Genomic DNA, 18,305 nt, shown 5'->3' with positions numbered 1-18,305 from the left:
AATAAAAACCTTCTTCTGCTATCCCATCATAGCTCACAGACAATGTGGTTTAGTCACAGACAGTCTGAAATTTTATGGTCTGCTCTCTGGACTGTGTCAGTATTTTATCCAGGAACAATGACAAGTAAGATGTACAGAGCGTTTAGGACACAGCAATGAGATTTGCCAGGACTTTCATCACAGGTTTCTAATTATTAGGCTAACACCATATTCTTCCTCTTTTTTTTTTCCCCTCTTTTTTCTTGTTGTCTTTGCTTTCAATGAGTGAGCAACAGTGAATTTGGCTTAAACTTTTAGTGCTAAATTAACTGAAAAATGAAAACAAAATCTCAGTAGACGCAGACAAATTTCATCTGCATTTCCTTGGTAAACCACAGAATTTGACTTTTTTTTTTTTTTTCACTGTTACACAATCCATCTAAATTTGAAACAGGAACAATCATTGCTCAAATTAGCAAGTAGGTTCATGAAAAGGGGTCCAAATATGGGATTATAAATCACTCAAATAGTATAACCTGAATTTCCGGTATTATTTCCAGAAAAAAAAAGGAAATAGGTGATTTTGGTGTGATTTGCAAGTATTGGGGTAGCCTTCATTTCCTGCTCAAATTTTCTCAAAAATTCAAAAGATTTTGGAGAGCGAAATGATAGTTTGTTCCATGTGGTATTTCTATTTTCCTAACTTTTCTTATCTTCACCTTAAATTTAAAATTTGGGCTGAAAAGAAAATGAAAAAATCTTGCATGCTTTCTCTTGCTCTCAACTTTTCATCGATAGGGATGTTAGCTTTTGTACCTTCTGCTGTCGTGTATGTGGTGGTTGAAAAGTTTCATTTTTGATAGAGTAAATCCCTGGGATTAGCTGTATTTTATCTCTGTATGTGTGGGATGCATCACTGCTGGAAGGGGGGAAAACATCTAACGAAAACATACCCAAAAGCATTCTGTGTGAGTGCTGATCTGCGATTTGTACACCAGGAGCAATGAAACCTCATATATAAGTTTTTATTGGCTTTTGTTGGTCATCAAAATCTGAAACTAGTTGAGGATGGTACTTAGAAAATTGGAGTAAAAATGAAATTTAGTGGTTAGAGAGGAGGAATTGATTTTAGCATTCATGATGTTTGTAGCAATATGTAATTCTTGTGCCAAAAGCAGATCCCAAGCAACAGAGGCCAAATTCGGTTTCTAGTACTCCTCATTAAGATCACAGATAAGTATATCTAAAAACACACTCAAAAGAATGGAAAATTCAGTCATAATGTTTGTGTGCTCAGTGAGCAATATTTCCCTGCTAGGAAGCAATAAGTGAGATAAAATAGTTTACACATAAATAAGACTTTAACAGGATCAGGGCAAAAATAAGATGTAAATAACCAATCAGTTTGGCAAACCTGAGAAAAATTCAAGAGACAAAGCTGCTGCTCTTCAAAATAACTGTACAAAGTCGTGACTAAACTTTCCTCCAACCGCAGGGAGTGGTCGCTAAGGGAGCCGGGCACTAATCTCTCCAGCCAGTAATATGTTATTCACAGTTTATTGATCCAGCTCCCAGCAAAGTCCATCCATCAAACAGAGTCCAAGGGTTACCTCTAAAAGAGGTAGTTTACAGGGATCTCCTACCAATCTGAGCTTAAAACTCCCTGTCTTGCTACTGAGCCTTCACGGGTGTCTGAACTGCTCATCCTGGATCTCCTGCCCTCACTTGCCAGCACGGTCAGTGCTAGTGGTCCTCCCTACTCATGTTTGCCATCCTCTTGCTGTTTTCATGAGTTGAATGTCCGTTAGATGTTTTTAGGTGTTTTCACTAAGTGAATTCTGTAGTGGTCTTTTCACCTACCTTGCTTCCCCTCTGGTCCTGAGTTTAGTTGGACATTCCTGTGCATGCATTCAGTTTTGCTTGCTCCTGCAACAGGGTCTTCTACTCTTTTCTAGTCCCACTCTGCTTACTTGGTCTCTTGTATGCTTCAGTTCTGGTAGGAAGGGCTTATTTATTTATTTATTTATTTACATGTTTCATTGATTAAAAATGATGCTTCTTCATGGCTTTCTCAAAACAAAAAAATAAAAAATACGTTCTTATAACTCTTTTCCTCAGTTTCAAGGCTGCAAGTTGCATAGTTTTTGAAAAAAAGCCTTTTGATTCACACATATTGCATGTTACTATATTTTGTGTGTGTGGTTTTTTCTTCCTTTTTTTTTTCCCCAATATGTCTTTAAAGGTTATTCCATCTTCATAGCTTATTTGTTCTAAACGTAAATGTCCCCAAACATTGCAGACTACGAAAGCTGATTAAACCTGTCTTTTCTTATCTATTCACCACTTTGGGGTTATTCCTTTCTTTCCAGGTTCTGTAAAAAACCTATCTCTGAGGCTGACATCTAGGCAGGAGGAACTCCTCTTTTCTCTCAGGGTCAGACCACTAAATGCCTGCACAGTAAAACAGATTCTTCTATAAGAATAATCAGTACATCCCCAAAGAATCAGTTATACTTTAAGGAAGTATTTATAACTTAAACCTAAAAATAAGTTAAGGAAAGAAGAAGATTACTGTAATAATATAACATTTTAAAGGAGAGGAAGAAGTAGGTATCTAATTATTGCACCAGCTAATCTATTTCCTCAAGTCTTTGTAATAACATATAGACAGCCATTACTGGCATATGTTTTTTGACAGATGAGAGAAAAGCAAAGAAAAAGCTGAGGATAATGAGACCTGAGCAGAAGTTATAATCAGTTTCTTCCAATAAAGATCATCTTTTGCATTTGCATCAACATCCTGTGAAGCATATTCAGATCGGATTATTGTGCAGAAAGGCATAAAATTCATAGGAAGTTATAAAATACCTTACTGTAAATCAGTGAAAGAAAAGCAATTGGACAGGCTATTAGTGTTTGCTAATGTCTATTTCTAAGAATCTCCAAGGTAAAGGTGAAAAATGAAAAATAACATTGGAATATCAATAATAATTATGTTAATATTTTACATTTCTACAAAAAGTCCTTCCCCTGCAAATCTAAAAACACACTGGAGTTGCCAATGGTTTAACCTATATGATTTTCCCATCTGCAGTCCTGCCTCATGTTGACAATTTCGAACTCTTCCCGCTATTGGGAGTTGCAGAAGCGTACAACTTCTTTCCATACTTCTCAGGTTAGAATGCGAGACTTAACTCATGTCAAAGTGGCATATGGCAACATATTTCTTCAATCCACCTTTTGTAAAACCAATTTCAAAGGTATAAAGAGGTAGAATCCAAATAAACTGTATCTAAATTTCAAGTGATGTAGCAGATGATAGTCTTGATAAATTACCCAAATTGCCTGTGCAGCCAGTGAAGAGAGGTAAATGTGTTCAAAGGTATTTCTCTTCCAGAAAGGCAAGTTGGAAGGAATTAGGAATGAGAGCTGGCAGAGCGAGATGATGGGACATGTGCTGCAAAGACCCCTGACAGAAAAGGATCAGGCAGTTTAGGTGGTCCTAGTGGAACTGAATAGCCCTGAAATATGTAATTGCCATTGCTAATAAAAGGCTAAAACTTTGCACTGAGTCATGAAGGCCTCAAGACTGAGGTTTGTCCAGCTGAACTTTTCTTGATCTGTCTGTGGCTTTGTTTGGTTTATCTGTAACAGCAATTTTTCTGATTGAGCAGATAGCCATGACAAATGTGCTTCATTTTCCCTTATCTTTGTGGTACAACTAAAATTTTATAGATCTAGCAGTAACAAGCAGTTGCTGTCTGTAGAATGAGATGTTTGCAGCTATATCGCAATGACATAATGCAAAGAAACACAGGCCCATCAACAGCAGAGGAGGCCTTGGGAGGTGGGGACAGGGGCTGCAAAATGCTATGCTATGCTATCTTGGTGCTTTCACAAATTGTTACAGAGAAATAGGTTTTTCAGGGCAGGAGATTGCAAAATAGTTGTTTTAACTAAGTATTAAAAAGCAAATCTATCTACAAATTTGAACAATGATGCAGTCTTATTCTTCCTATGTTTCCATTCACCATCAAAACTTTTTTGGATTTTTTGAAAATTTTAACAGCAAGCTGCTTAACACCAAGTTATTGTTTAACATCAAGTTCCTATTCAATAGAAAAACAATTTTTTCTTTCTTTCTCTAGGAGACATATAAGTGAGAATTCACACTATGCATTTTATACTTTTATTTGTCATGGTATATATATTACCGTTTAGAACAGAGAAATACAAATTGTTATTATCTGTAATACTGTGATACCTATCTAAAAATAATCTTATTGTATTAAACATATCAATTCAGTTTTGCATGTAGATAATACAAAGCCAAGCTATGCTTTCAGCTATATCCATAGAATTCAATAATATTGCAAATGTAAAAAAGCAGGACCTCATTCATGCACTAATTATCAGCCCTAGTAATGCTTTGAAAGTACGGATACAGTATTTTTTGTAGCTTATTAAAGATATAGATATACATGACAAGCAGTATTTATTCTTCAGGATCACGTGGCTCTTTACCTTTATCAAAGGACTGGTATCAAATATTTTTCTTTACTTGAGTAAACCTCTGACCTTTTTAAAAGAATAATAAGTGTAGCAATAAGGATTTCACAAACACTTCTGGCTGCCAAAAAGTAGGAATGTGCAACAGACATGAGAAATATTTTTAACAGTCAGTACAAAAGAGTTGGCTACATGTAGAAATAAATGAAAGACCGTACAAATAAACAGAAAAGTTTCTTCTCCTACTATATAATACCAATCCACTACAGAAATATTTCTAGGATACAAAAACGGGAAAATGGCTCAGGATAAGGTGTGCTAGTGTATTTATTGGGCAGTATGCTTTTGCCAGCAGACTAAAGAGGTCGGTCATAGTATTTTATGTGTGTATTGTATGTATTGCTATGTTAAGTGGAATAATCAAAAAAAAAAAAAAACAGACTTTGTTTTGATTTTTTTTAACAGTTGTATTTTAGAATGCTGAATCCTTGCATAGGTGCAACTAGGAAGGGAATGGTTGTACCGTTAAAGTGTTTTGCCGTAACTAGTATTGCACCCATTGCTACTGCATGTGGGGCTGAGCTGCCAGGAGCACTGTGGCATCTGCTCAGCTCTCCCACTGCTGCTGTTTGCAGAGATGCAAGGTGAACTGGACCCTGAAGTGCTCTGCATAAGGTGTACACCATCCACTTTGCTGTTTGCTCCTGATGTGGCTGGTACTCTTGCATCAGAGACACAAGCAGGAGACGGAGTGACACAGAAGGAAAGCAGGGAAACGAGAAACTGCCTCTGAGAAAAATGTTCATGTGACTTGAATTCAGGATACTAACAATAGGCTTGGGCTGTCTGACTAACCTGGAGAGAAATAGATGTGACACCTGAATTAGGCACGCACAGTAGGAGATCCTGGCCCAGCACTGTGTGCTGTCAGCAGTGACGAGATGCATCGACCAAGTCTTCCTGACCCCAGAAGCTCAGCATGTTATTCCTCTTCAAAGTGAGCTGGTTAAAACAGGTTCAGGGAGCACCAATATATTGTTGCTGATATTTCACATTTACAATTTCCCAAATAAAGTAAAAGATACAACTGCCAGGCATGCAGATTTTGTCTGGATCTGAAAGTCAAGCCATATACTTTTATTCACACATCACTAGAAAGAAGAAGGCAGCTAGATTTTTTTTAGCTACTTGCTCATCTTTGAAAGAGCAAGAGCTTTTTCTAGGGCTGCATTAGCTTTTTAGCCTAATGGAGTTAAAAATAAATTTTTCTTTCCTATTATTATCAATTATGACTCAGAACACACAAAAATGGCAACATTTGCTGAATAAGATTGATGTTTAGACAATCAGTTCAGAGTAGAAATGAACTTTATAAATTTAAGCAGAGATAGCATGAGCCCCTGAAAAGTTTTTCTTCTATTTTAATTCATGCTTCTGATCAGGTTTATGGAAATATTAGGATTAATCTGAAACCATAAATAGGTTCATCTGAAACCAATCACAATCTAAAAAGGAATATTATTTTATATTAAGAAATACTACACTTTCCTTTAGGAAGTTATTCCTTACAGTATCTCTTTTTACCTTCTTTCTGCTCACAGATTTTTTGTGGTGCTGAAACCAGATACACAGCTGTAATACTGATATCCATTGCAAGTTTAACATTTGAAGAAGTTATCTCCGAGCAATGATTTTTAGCATCTCTAAACTCCATCAACTATGTTATGTGAAGGGCTTAAAGAACAACAACAAAATGAAAATCTTACTCTGCCAAGGTTGTATGAGATACAGTAATGTTTTGGACTAAGCAGAAAGATTTGAAAGTATTTTGAATGACCTAGACCCAGACCCTCCTGGCTCTCTGGAACTCAGTGACAATCTTGTGCTACCTGTATGCAGGGAATAATACCTGCATTCTGAGGCAACTGGCCCAGAGTGGCTCACATCTTTACTGCATACGGTCTGCCATTTTAGGATGATAAGAATGAGTTTACACTGTGCCGTCATGATCTCCAGTTCAGCCCCTTTTTTCTTCTCAGCTCCTAACTTCTCTCACATACTCTACATGCCGTGCTCAACATTCTCCTGCTCAGTGCTGGCCAACAACTCATTCTGTTGTTGGCTTTAACATAGACTTTTTTTTTTTTTTCTTTTCCTCTACTGGCAAACTTGAGCCTCCTGCCTGATTCTCAACAGCTCCTTGCAACACTAACTCTCCAAGGTTAGCCCGAGACAAGCTGCCACAACATCCTTGAGCTGTGAAGCTAGTGTCCTCTCTTTGCTCTGAGACACTTTTAATAATTTCTTAAGATTCTGTAAGAATCCAGAATATTTATTTAAAACATGTCCAAAGTGATGAAAGATCTGTGGTACAACCTGGCAGATACGCAAGTCTTGTCCATGATGTTGCATAGAGATAGATGAGACATGAGGGTGGATGAGCGCACATGGCTTATGGGGTCACTGGAAACTTCAGACTTGCTTTCATTGTATTCATACTGGCTGTTGAAGTGGTCCCATCGCCTAGATTATTCATGTGTTATGTCTAAGGAGACACCTAGTTTTCCACTCCTGAAGGGGTCACAGATCTTGTGTAGATGGGGTACAAAAAACAAGGAAAACAGGCCATGAAAAAAATTGAGGTGCAACACAGACTAATAATGTGTCTGAAGAGGCATTGAGACCTAATTACTACCATTATTGGAAAATAGGGCTTGTGTTTCCAAGCTACTGTAGACTAAACTATACTTATCATGAGCACTTGGTTCCACCAATTAGAACATAAATAGCACAAAAAAGTGTGGAATGGAAGCAAAGTGCTTCACGGTATAATCCAAATTCTAAGTAAAGGCTATTACGGGAAAATGCATTCCGTTTATGAATCTCCTATTCAAAGCTTTCTACATGACTGTTAGAAAAAAAGAAGGTGGACTAGATGGATTGCTGGTTTGAGCTGGTATGAAAAAGGAAAAAGGATTAAATCAGATTTCCTTTCCCTGAATTTCATCATCATTTCAGTGTATATTGGTATAGCAACATAAGGGAAAATGAAGAACTAATTTACAAAACCTGCTAAAGAAAAGCAAGGTCAAGTAAAAAGCACACAGTGGCAAACATAACTATTAATGATGTTTATCTGGACGTGGGATTGCTCTTAGAAGTGCTTGGTTGCTTTTTTTAAACATTATTGCTGTTTACCTGTATGTTATACTGTGTACTCTGTTGACTAATGCATACATTCAGGAATAAAAATATTTACATATACTTCTTTATATTAGTCTTATATAAAAGTAAATGTTTTTGCAGTCCATGAAGAGTTTTAGGTACAGTATAACTATACACAATATTATGTTGTGTATTCCCTTGTTCTCTTACAGTGGATTGTAAAGGGGAAATTATCACACAATACTCTTAAACTCTCTCTAGTTAAAATGACATGGGAATAAGTCACAACAGAACAATCGAATCTTACCATGATATCTTATAACAGCAAAAATATTATGTACCATTACTACTGTGGAACATTTTTGTTCAGATCAGCTTACAAAATATAAGCAATTGAATTGGCATTCATGTTGTGATTCAGGTTCTTGTGTTCATGTATCAACAGGTGTGCTAAGTATTCAAACTCTCAATAATATTATTGGAGATCTGTGGTATGGTTCACTTGCCCACACATACCCATCTATTGCCATTTGACATATACAGGAATATCCCGCCTAGTCGCCAGCTGTCACTCAAGATGATTACCACTTAAGGGGTTTCTTGGATTTTCACATATCATGTATGCCAGTGCCATGAGTGTATCTTGGATCTCTGATAGTATGAGACATTTATTTTTGAATTCTTATGTGTCTGCTTTAATACGAGCTGAATAACTCACTAGGCTTCATTAACTGTATGAGAAGGGTCTCAGTTCAGTGATCCACAGAAAGAATAAGCCTTTTTCTTGCAGTAACTGGGGACTGGGTGAGTTTCCTTACTCAGCTGGTTGCTTGTGTCTTGGCAAATTAATATTACCCTGTATTTCCATTGACTGCAATGACAATTTAGATATCTGGCTCATACCCTTGCAGTTATCTCTAGATAAAATGAAGTTATACCTGAATATACATAGGTAGTATTTAATACACAGTTTTTCCTGGAACTGGGAAAAGTACTTTTCCCTGCATACTTCCTCCCTCCCTCTTTTTTGGAAATGGGGAGAAAGGCAAATTCAGTGTTTTCCATTTTACAGGGCTCAGTTCTCTGAAGATAGGTGCACAAAGGACTGAGCAATTGTATTAATAGTTGATATTAATTCTACATAGGGTTATGGTCAGCAGCATTAGTCCAGTTGGAAGCCAACTGTGGTACAGCCCAGGGATTCATACCAGAGCTAACACTGTTTAATGTTTTCATTAATTATTTGGATGATGGAACCAAATGCACTCCAGCAAGTCCAGTGATGAAACAAACTGGGAGGAGTGGCTGATATGCCAGGGACTGTGCTGCTCTTCAGATGGACCTTGACAGGCTAGCGGAACAGTCAGGGATGAACCTTATGGAGTGCAATAAAGGTAAGTGCAGAATCCCACACCTGTGGAGGAATAATCCTAAGCATCTGTACATGTTGGGTGTCAACTAGATGGAAAGATGTTTGGCAGAAAAATACATGGGCGTCCTGGTGGACAACAAGTTGACCATGAGCCAGCAATGTGTCCGTGTGGCAGAATGTTGCTAGCAGGTCAAAGCAGACGGTCCTTCCCCTCTGCTCAGCCTTGCTGAGGACACACTTGGAGCACTGGGATCAGTTCTGGGCTCTCCAGTAGAAGAAGGAAATAGACATAATTGAATGAGTCCAGTGAAGGACCAAAAAGATGATTAGGGGCCTGGAGCATCTCTCATACAAGGAGAGGCTGAGAGAGCTGGGATCGTTCCACATGGAGAAGAGAAGGCTCAGGAGGAACTTAGTGGTGTGTATAAATATCTGAAGGGAGGGCATAAGAAGATGAAGCCAGCCTCTTCTCAGTGGTGCTCAGTTAAGGGTCAAGAAGCCATGTGCACAAATTCAAATGTGGGAAATATTATTTTAAAATGAGAAAATATATTTTTGCCATGAAAATGGTTAAACACAACAGACTGTGGAGTCTCCCTCCTTGGAGCTATTTGAAACTTGACTGGGCACAGCAGGCAATTACACAATTTTGTTAATATTCAGGCTTAAGATCAGAGAGAATGATATTACACAAACTATCATAAATATTGTTGTATCCACCAGATTCCTTATTCCAGGCTTGTGAGTAGGGACAAACAGATGACAATGAGACACATATATCAAGACAGAGCTACATAGTTACCAAAGACTGAGAAATAGTGTTACCAAACTAATCAGCATAAATGTCATATAATCAGCCATTGTTATACATCCTGCTCCGGTTGTGTCTAAAGTGCTGCCATCGCTGGTTTGATGGATTTGTTTTACGTCACTGAGGTTCGTCTTGTCTGGCATCCCTGCTGAGACAAATAAGAAAGTACAGTATGATACATGCCTTGTCACTACTGGCAACATGTTATAGCTAGAAGAAATTTAAATATCCTCAGCACACAGACTGTCACAGTTTGGTTTCTGATTCTCATGTTACTGCCAAGTTCAAAATCCTTTATAATTGCATCTAGAAACACACACTATATGGCTATTCATCGCTGAAAGTAATTCAGCTGGCCTGCCAGCTCTGAACAAAGGAGTTCTTGTAGAAATATATCTCAGCAAACATTTGCAGACTGGAGTGAACAGTTTTGCAAGTCCCAGTTGTACCTAAATGTCCACTACTCATGGCTTTCTTGGATTTGAGGGAAAAAGAAAGTAATTTAATGTGAAATTGCTTGTGTCTGGCTCTTGACATTATTCAAAAACAATGTGTACCTGATATAAGGTATGCAGCGAAGTGCATTTGTTACTGTATACATCTATTTTGGCACTACTTAAACAGAGTTTATAACACCATAGCAAAAATGTAAGACTAACTTTAAATAGGAACACTTTTATTGAGTTCCCAGCTGAATATTAGTACATTTATGGATCAGGATAAATGTTCCTCTATCTCAAAGAAGTTCTTTGCATGACTCAAGTAAGTAATTACCAATTAGAATGCCTGTGCCTTATAAACAAATGGAAATAGGTCTTAGAGACGCATTCAATACTGGTAGCACTGTCAGTTACATGTATTTTCTATGAATACTTCCAGACTGTCTTTCCCCATATAATAACCTATGGATGCCGTTATCAATCAAAATTAACAAGTCCAAACTCAATGTTATTACATGCAACAAATATTGACATTGTAATTACACTGAGACTTGAAAAGTCTTCATATATAGCAAAGTCAATATTTATGTAATTAGGTCAATACATATATAATTCAGAAGGTAAGCTCTACTGTGTTGGAACAGCAGCATTAGAAAGAAACTCAGCTCAGCTCAGCTGACATATTGATTTTACAGTCTGAGTTGCTGCATTGTTATTCATTGTTTAGGTACTTCTTTTCTCTCTGAATCATTAGCGAGGATGAATAAACTAGTGTTTTTTTTTTTTTTTTAAGAGGGACTATGGGACCCTGATGGAGGCTGGATATTTAATCCTGGTGATACTCTCTTTATTAAGTAAGAGTTTAATAAGAAACCACAAAGAATCTTTCTAAGTTAGCTCCCTGTTTTTAAAAGAAACAACATTTTTGGTTCTTTTGTTAAAAGACTTTTTCCTAAAACCAGTTTGAAAGCTGTTCCTTGTGAACTTACTGTACTGTATGTACTCAAATCTCCTTCCTGCATTAGAGAAAGAGTCAGCAGAAGTCAATCATGTTGTCTGAAAAACCTGCTAGAATGAATTTGTTTTCTTGGCTGCTTTACTTAGACAGCAGAATAGACTGCTGTTCTGTGCAGATTTATTGATCCAGTGGTCTTGCCTGGAATTTGTGAGAATTAGCTCTATGAGTACAATATGAGTGGACAGACAAGAAGAGGAGGGAATGGACACGCTGTGTAACATCTCTAGAAGAAGAACAGCCATGCAGCACTGCACAGAAGGAATGTTTGGTGGATCACTAAAGAGGGCATATCACAGGTTTTTTTTTCCCCTTTTTTTTTTTTTTTTTCTAGAGAGTATTGGAAATACCACCAAACAAGCTTGCCCAGGTTATTCATCCAGAGTTTTAGTGAAGAGTTCCCCTATTTAAAAAGATTAACTTCAACACCATGAAAAATTCAGCTCTGTTGCTGAATCTGTGTAACAAGTGCAATAGATATCACAAAACACATTTTTCTCAGTGTATTTAAAATACTCTGTCACAGCAGTGATAAAATGAAATATACAGCCTTATCTTAAATATCCAGTATCTCATTTATTATGAACAATAATTATCATCAAAAAAGGGAATTTGTTCCTAGATCTTACAGCTGATAACCTGACCGACAGACTTCGGGTGAAGTATTAGATCTAAATCTGAAAGCAGCTTGACGATATTAACTGGTGACTGGAAGCTGAATTTTAACATCTAATGACAATGTCATTGACAATATTATGGAAAATAGGATATAATAGGATAAAAAATATATTTTTAATAGGAAAAGCTATCTAATCTTTTTTTCCATCCTGAAATGAAAACAGCAAACTTACTTTGGAAATTAGCTTGAAAAGAGTATTTTTAAAAAAAAAAAAAGTTCAAATCTAGCAGTACATTTTTCTTTGAAGAAATCAAAATACTATAATGTATTGAATATAATCCCTGATGTTAAATAATCATACTATTAGGCCTATAGTGTAAACATATAGCAAGACTGTGGTGTAAAAATATAGCAAATCTTTGACATATTAAGCCCCATAGAACTATGTCACAACTTTCACTTTATTCAAATAGGCAGTTCAAAAATATACTTAATATTATTATACTATACTAATACTAATAGTACTATACTAATATAGTTTGCTATTAAAAATACCTAAAATGAAAAATAATCCTAAAAAAATAGCTTAACAGACTGCATTTTTTCCACAGAATACTGTTTTATAATAAGTTCTAATAACTATAAATTTAGTTTCTACCTCTAGGCTACATTTTCTATTTAAACATGTATGTTCTGCTGTGCTTATATCTCTCTGTTTAAATATATATGTTAACCTGTACGTATCATAATCAGTCATAGAAGTGATCTTTTTCTGTGAAGGAGTTTGACTTGCTTGGTTCACAGAAAACTTACAATGAGAGCTTTACAAATATTTGCAGCAAAACATAACAAAATCTAAAGAGAACTTATTTGGGTTTAGTTCCGTCACATACTAGAAGCTGAAACAGTGTTAAAGAAAAACCATTTACATTCCCACATCCTTTATATGTTCTGCGATAAGTGTCTGGTTTAATATGAAAGTTATGCTAGAGCTAATATTTTTACTGGAAAATGCTGAAGTTCAGAAGTTTCAGCTGAGATTAAGGGTGTTGGGTTTTTCTTTTTTCTTTTTTTTTTTTTTTTCTGAGGAGAAACTAGAATTCCAAGGCAGAGTGGCACATAATTTTTGAGTGGAATAAGAATCCAAATATAATGTTTGTATGAACTCATATAAAGCAAAGCTGCCAAGCATCATATCTCTGTGCCCAACGTCAGCTGTGAAATCCAGTCAGAGATTGCAATTTAAAATATTGTCCTACTCTGTTTCAGAAATAAGATTTCAGAAGATTAATCAGTAAAAGAATTTTTCCAAACTGTGGGATGAATATTACAGTGTGCCATTATAGTGTAACAGCTGCAGAGTAAGTTCTAACACTCTTTAGCATCTTTTAAAGATATTTAAAGTCTGTGGAAGGTAACAGTACTAGCAGCCTTGAAAGCTGTATCATTCTTCGCCAGAAAAGCTGCATCACCAACATAATTTCCTTCGAATGTCAGACATCAGACCTTAACTTTGATTTGAAAGGCCAGACCTAAAAACATGGAACATTTTCATTTGGCCTGTACCTTTCTTGTTGAGATTGTCTGAGTATCGCAAAGAGACCCTAAACCCCCTGGGACTATCCAGTTCATTTTCAACAGCAAGTCTTGCAAAAAAGGATTGGTTTGAACCAGAGGAGAAAATATTTGCATATTTGGAGTCCCACAAACACCTTGCTGCGTTATCTCCTATCCCCTCAGTGACATATATCACAAATGAAATGGCTTTCCAAGGGAAAATGAAGCTGCCAAATGAGTTTCTGCAGGAACCCAGCTGCATACAAAGTCTGTCAAAGGCATAGAGAGGGGAAACGGATTTTTCTTTGTGTGCATCATTCTTCTTAGGACATTGTGGAAGATCCCAAATACAATTTTTACTTATGAACCTCAAAGAAGAGGTATCATTTGAGTGTAGAGTGGGATAGCGTTTCAGATAGGAAAATGATGGGATGTGGCTTTTATGATACAACAATTTTTTTTAAAAAAAAAGAGTGTTAAAAACAGTTGTAGGGCTTTTTTTTTTTTTTTTCAAAAAAAAAGCCAAAGTAGTAAAAGTATAAAGTTGTATATCAAATTCCTAGCATGGTAAATAATTATTTCAGTAACTATATATAAGACAGTCTAGAATTTTGTAACACATGAGCTGTGAAGAAAGGCACTGATTACTTGTTGAAGCTATAACCCAAAAGTCACATGAAACGTTATGTGAAGTTAAAGAAATACATAGAGATTAGACAAACAGAAGAGAAATAACTGATGTACTTGTAGTATAATGTCTAAATATGAAGTTGAAAATTGAGTTTATAATAATGAGGAGATATCTGAAAAAGATTGATATGTTAATGGCAGCGGGCCATATATTCATAGAAGTCACTAAGGGGCATAAAATTTTTTTTGGAAAGTAGAACGAGATAGTGAGTAGGATAAAACTGATAAAGTAAACTGAAGAACTCAGAGGCAAAGGCAGAAAGGAGAAGAACATCATAATGATTAAGAAGAATGAAGGGTGAGTCGTAACAGAGCAATCATATCAGGAAATCGCAGATGACAACAGTGCTAAGACAATCTCGTTACTGTTATCAAGGAAACTTCAACACTTTTTTTTGTGGTATTATGAAGATACATTATTAGTTTGATTCTTTCCGACCTTTACTAGCTGAAATTTTCATCTTTTAGTTGATGGCTTTTGCTGAGTTTTATTGCAAGCTACATAACATCAGAAAACATTTTGAAAAACAGTTATACTAGATCACAGAACTATGTTTAAATACCATAGCTATATTTCACTTTATATATAGTGGTTGCTGAGACTACTTAAATTTTCTATTTTAAGTAATATGCACATGTTTTTACTGAACAATAACTATATATAAAAATAACTTATACGATAGAAGCCAAATTGTACCTCATCTAGTGTTTTTAAACCATTAATCTGTTAAAAACACCATACTTAAAAGCATTCAGTGCATAGGAAAAAATTAGAAACAAAATCTCTATTATTATTCAATATTATTCATGTGATGTGAACAAAATGAAAATGCCTTTCTTCTCTTTTCTCTGATACTGTTTTACCTTTTCCTTGCACAAGTTAATTAACTAAAAGGAGCAGTGGATTGGACTAGTTGACCTCTAGAGGTCTCTCCCAGTGTTAACTGTTCTGCGAGTTGCAAGTATCAAATGCATCACAGTTCAACGCTAGTCATAAAAAATACCTAAAAAAAACCCATGACTTTCATGAAAAGAAATATAGACAGAAGCTACATTGCTCTATCATTCTTCCATCACATGGTTTTAGAAGAGATGAGCAGTGAGTTCTGTCCTGAGAATGAAGTCAGAAATTAAACCAGTGAAAAATATTTCTCTGATGTTTGTTTAGTTTCCGTTTAATGGAGGAGAACAGTTGATCCACAGAACCTTAAGAAATGTCAGAATTTTCAAGCATTTTTGCTTGAAATCCAAAGGCTTTGGGATTTTTTTGGTCTTAGTATTAAAGGAAAATCAATTATCTGGCATTGCACTTGAGTTTTCTATTTCTGAATTATAAATCAGCTTGCTCAGTTGAATTTCTTTATACTTTCAGCTTGTTCTTTTTCAGTGAAGTACCAGGGGAAAAAGAATTAATCTGTATGACTGACTTAGAATGAATGAAGACTTTTGCATCATGGAATCTATTGTCTACCTGATCATATATAATCAACAAAATTAATGGATTAACACAAAAAAAGAGGCCCCCGTGATGCTAAAATCATGTATTGTGACATAGTTTTAATTCACACAGAACCACAGAATGGATGAGGTTGGAAGGAACTCTATAGAGCAGCTAGTCCAACACCCCAGCTCCAGCAGGGACACCTAGAGCACGTGGCACAGGGTGGCATCCAGGAGAATTTTGAAGATCTCCAGAGGAGGAGACTCCACAGCCTATCTGGGCAGCCTGTTCCAGGGCTCTGTCACCCTCACAGGAAAGAAGTTCTTCCTCACCCGGAGATGGAACTTCCCGCGTTTCAGTTTGTACCCATTAGCCCTTGTCCTGTCACTGGCCACCACAGAGAAGAGTTTGGCCTCATTCTCCCTACATTCTCTCCTCAGGTACATATACATATTCCTGTCCTTTTTGCCTTCCTGTGTAATTTGGGTGTCATATATTTTTGTATAATAGGTTGACAGTAAGCTGAAGGAGAAAAGAAGGTTCAAAACCAAGATAACAGATTTTGCCACAACAACATCTCCATTTCACTATTTGATTCTGACTGTAATTACTGCCTGATCTCCTGGTGGTAGAAACAATAAGGCAGTGAACCAGACCATAAGGACTCCTAACCTCTGTCATTTAGTGATCAATGGATATTCTAGAGAAGAGGTTTACATGTTTATTATGCTTGTATAGTGAATGATTCTCATAATTCACATGACCTGATGGCACTTTTCCTTATGAAAGTGAAAAAAAAGAGAACAAAATTAAGAAGAACAGGACACTGAAAATATGTACCTTTTCAGCTGTGTGAGATCATGTTTGACTACAAAGGCCAGAATTTTAAAACACATCCATTAAAAAGTCAATATAACTTTTTGAAAATTGCAGATGAACTCATATTTTGTCAGAGAAGAATTTCATCTACTTTGCTATAGTGGTTATATGGGTCAGTTTATGTCAGAATTGATATCCACATCCCTCTTGTACTGTGGAGCCCAGAACTGGAGTACTGTGTCCAGTTCTGGGCTCCACAGTACAAGAGGGATGTGGAGCTGCTGGAGAGAGTCCAGCGCAGGGCTACAAGGATGATCAGGGGCCTGGAACATCTGCCCTATGAGGAGCGGCTGAGGGAGCTGGGCCTGTTCAGCCTGGAGAAGAGAAGGCTGAGAGGGGATCTAATCAGTGTATATAAATACCTCAAGGGAGGGAGTGCAGAGGACGGGGATGGTCTCTTTTCAGTGGTGGCCACTGATAGGACTAGAGGAAATGGCCGGAAACTGAAACATCAAAAATTCCATAGGAACTTAAGGAAAAATTTCTTAACAGTGAGGGTGACAGAGCACTGGAACAGGCTGCCCAGAGAGGTTGTGGAGTCTCCTTCTCTGGAGATCTTCAAAACCCGCTTGGATGCAGTCATGGGCCACGTGCTCTAGGTGTCCCTGCGTATGTAGGGGGGTTGGACTAGATGATCTCTAGAGGTCCCTTCCAACCCTAAGCATTCTATGATTCTATGATTCTATGATTCTATGATATGCCTTAGTTTCATGCGCCATCCCCAAAGAAGAATTAGGTAGAAGTATGCCAATACTAAAGTCAAAAATGATGCGCTTAAGAAGATAATCCCAGATGATACCTAGGGTAAGAATCATTCCACTGAATTTTAGATATCTGTTAAGTCTATGTCTATTATGTAGATGTACATTTAGTTGGCTAAGCATATCTGTCTACTGATATTTTAGACATTTGGGGAATATTTTATTTGACATTTGTCTGTCCTTCAAATAGAAGCCTGTTTTCCTGTTTTGCTTGAAGTCCTGTGAAGGTGTCTTGTACTTAGAGAACTGAATCCTGTCGTACAACTGATATAGTTACTTCATCTCCCATTATAGTAACTGTAGAGAAATAGATAATTACAGAAAGGCATATTTTCCTTAAAAGGGAGTGGAGTACTCAAATATAGATATTTACAGTGTGTTTTTGACCAGAGGAATCCTATACTTATTAACATTAATGAGCAGCAAATATTTTCTGACATATTTCTGCTATTATGTTATATATCTTTGGTGGAAAAACAAAGCAAAATACTGAATCATGTAGCTCTGACAAATGCATTATACTTAAGGAATTATAGGTAGAAAAGGTTAAAAAATGGTAAAGTACTAATCAAGTTCACATTTGTTTCGCTTGTAGTCTTATGTTTTCAGTTTTATACCTAAAACCCTGACTATAAGCATTTCTTGTTTCCTGCATTTAGGTTGCCTGGTGTTGAAGGGTACGATGAATCAGGGCAAAAATGATGAATTTAGACTGCAGTATTGCCGTAAAAACAGTGAATCAGAGTCTGCTGTGGGCAAACATTTCTGAGGAGCCAGTATCCATGAAAGTGTTTCCTGATAAAGTACAGAAAGAGTCAATGTAGCTATATTTACATAGCTAAAAACACATCACAGAAGGAGATCCTTCAGGTAAAATGGCGAGGTTTGGGTCTACCCTTCTCAAAACGGGCAATACCTAGAACAAACTACTGTTCAAAACTCTGCTCTACAGACAATGCCCTGGATCTCTTCTAAACCACACGTGGTGGTCTCCTCAGTTCAAAATACAATTATTATTTTGCTTGTTTGTTTTTACTTCAAAGTGCCTTAAACAACATGAGGGCTGC

General features: G+C 36.7%; 1 protein-coding gene across 1 annotated transcript in view; it reads right to left on the bottom strand.

Annotated features, from left to right (window-relative positions):
- Positions 1-9,681: 9,681 nt before the first annotated feature.
- The window catches only part of GPC5 (glypican 5), a 632,403-nt gene continuing 623,779 nt past the window's right edge, over positions 9,682-18,305 (bottom strand). Inside the window, exon 8 of the mRNA XM_088523345.1 lies at positions 9,682-9,981. Coding sequence (XP_088379471.1) covers positions 9,824-9,981 — 158 coding nt within the window. The 3' untranslated portion in view covers positions 9,682-9,823. The remainder of the gene's footprint in view (positions 9,982-18,305) is intronic.

This window comes from Tinamus guttatus, unplaced genomic scaffold (genome assembly GCF_059628265.1).
Source record: "Tinamus guttatus ecotype Peru unplaced genomic scaffold, ASM5962826v1 Tinamus_guttatus_pri_ptg000180l, whole genome shotgun sequence".
NCBI classification, from domain to species: Eukaryota; Metazoa; Chordata; class Aves; order Tinamiformes; family Tinamidae; genus Tinamus; species Tinamus guttatus.
Note: the sequence above shows the minus strand (reverse complement) of the source record. Positions and strands in the feature narration are given on the sequence as shown.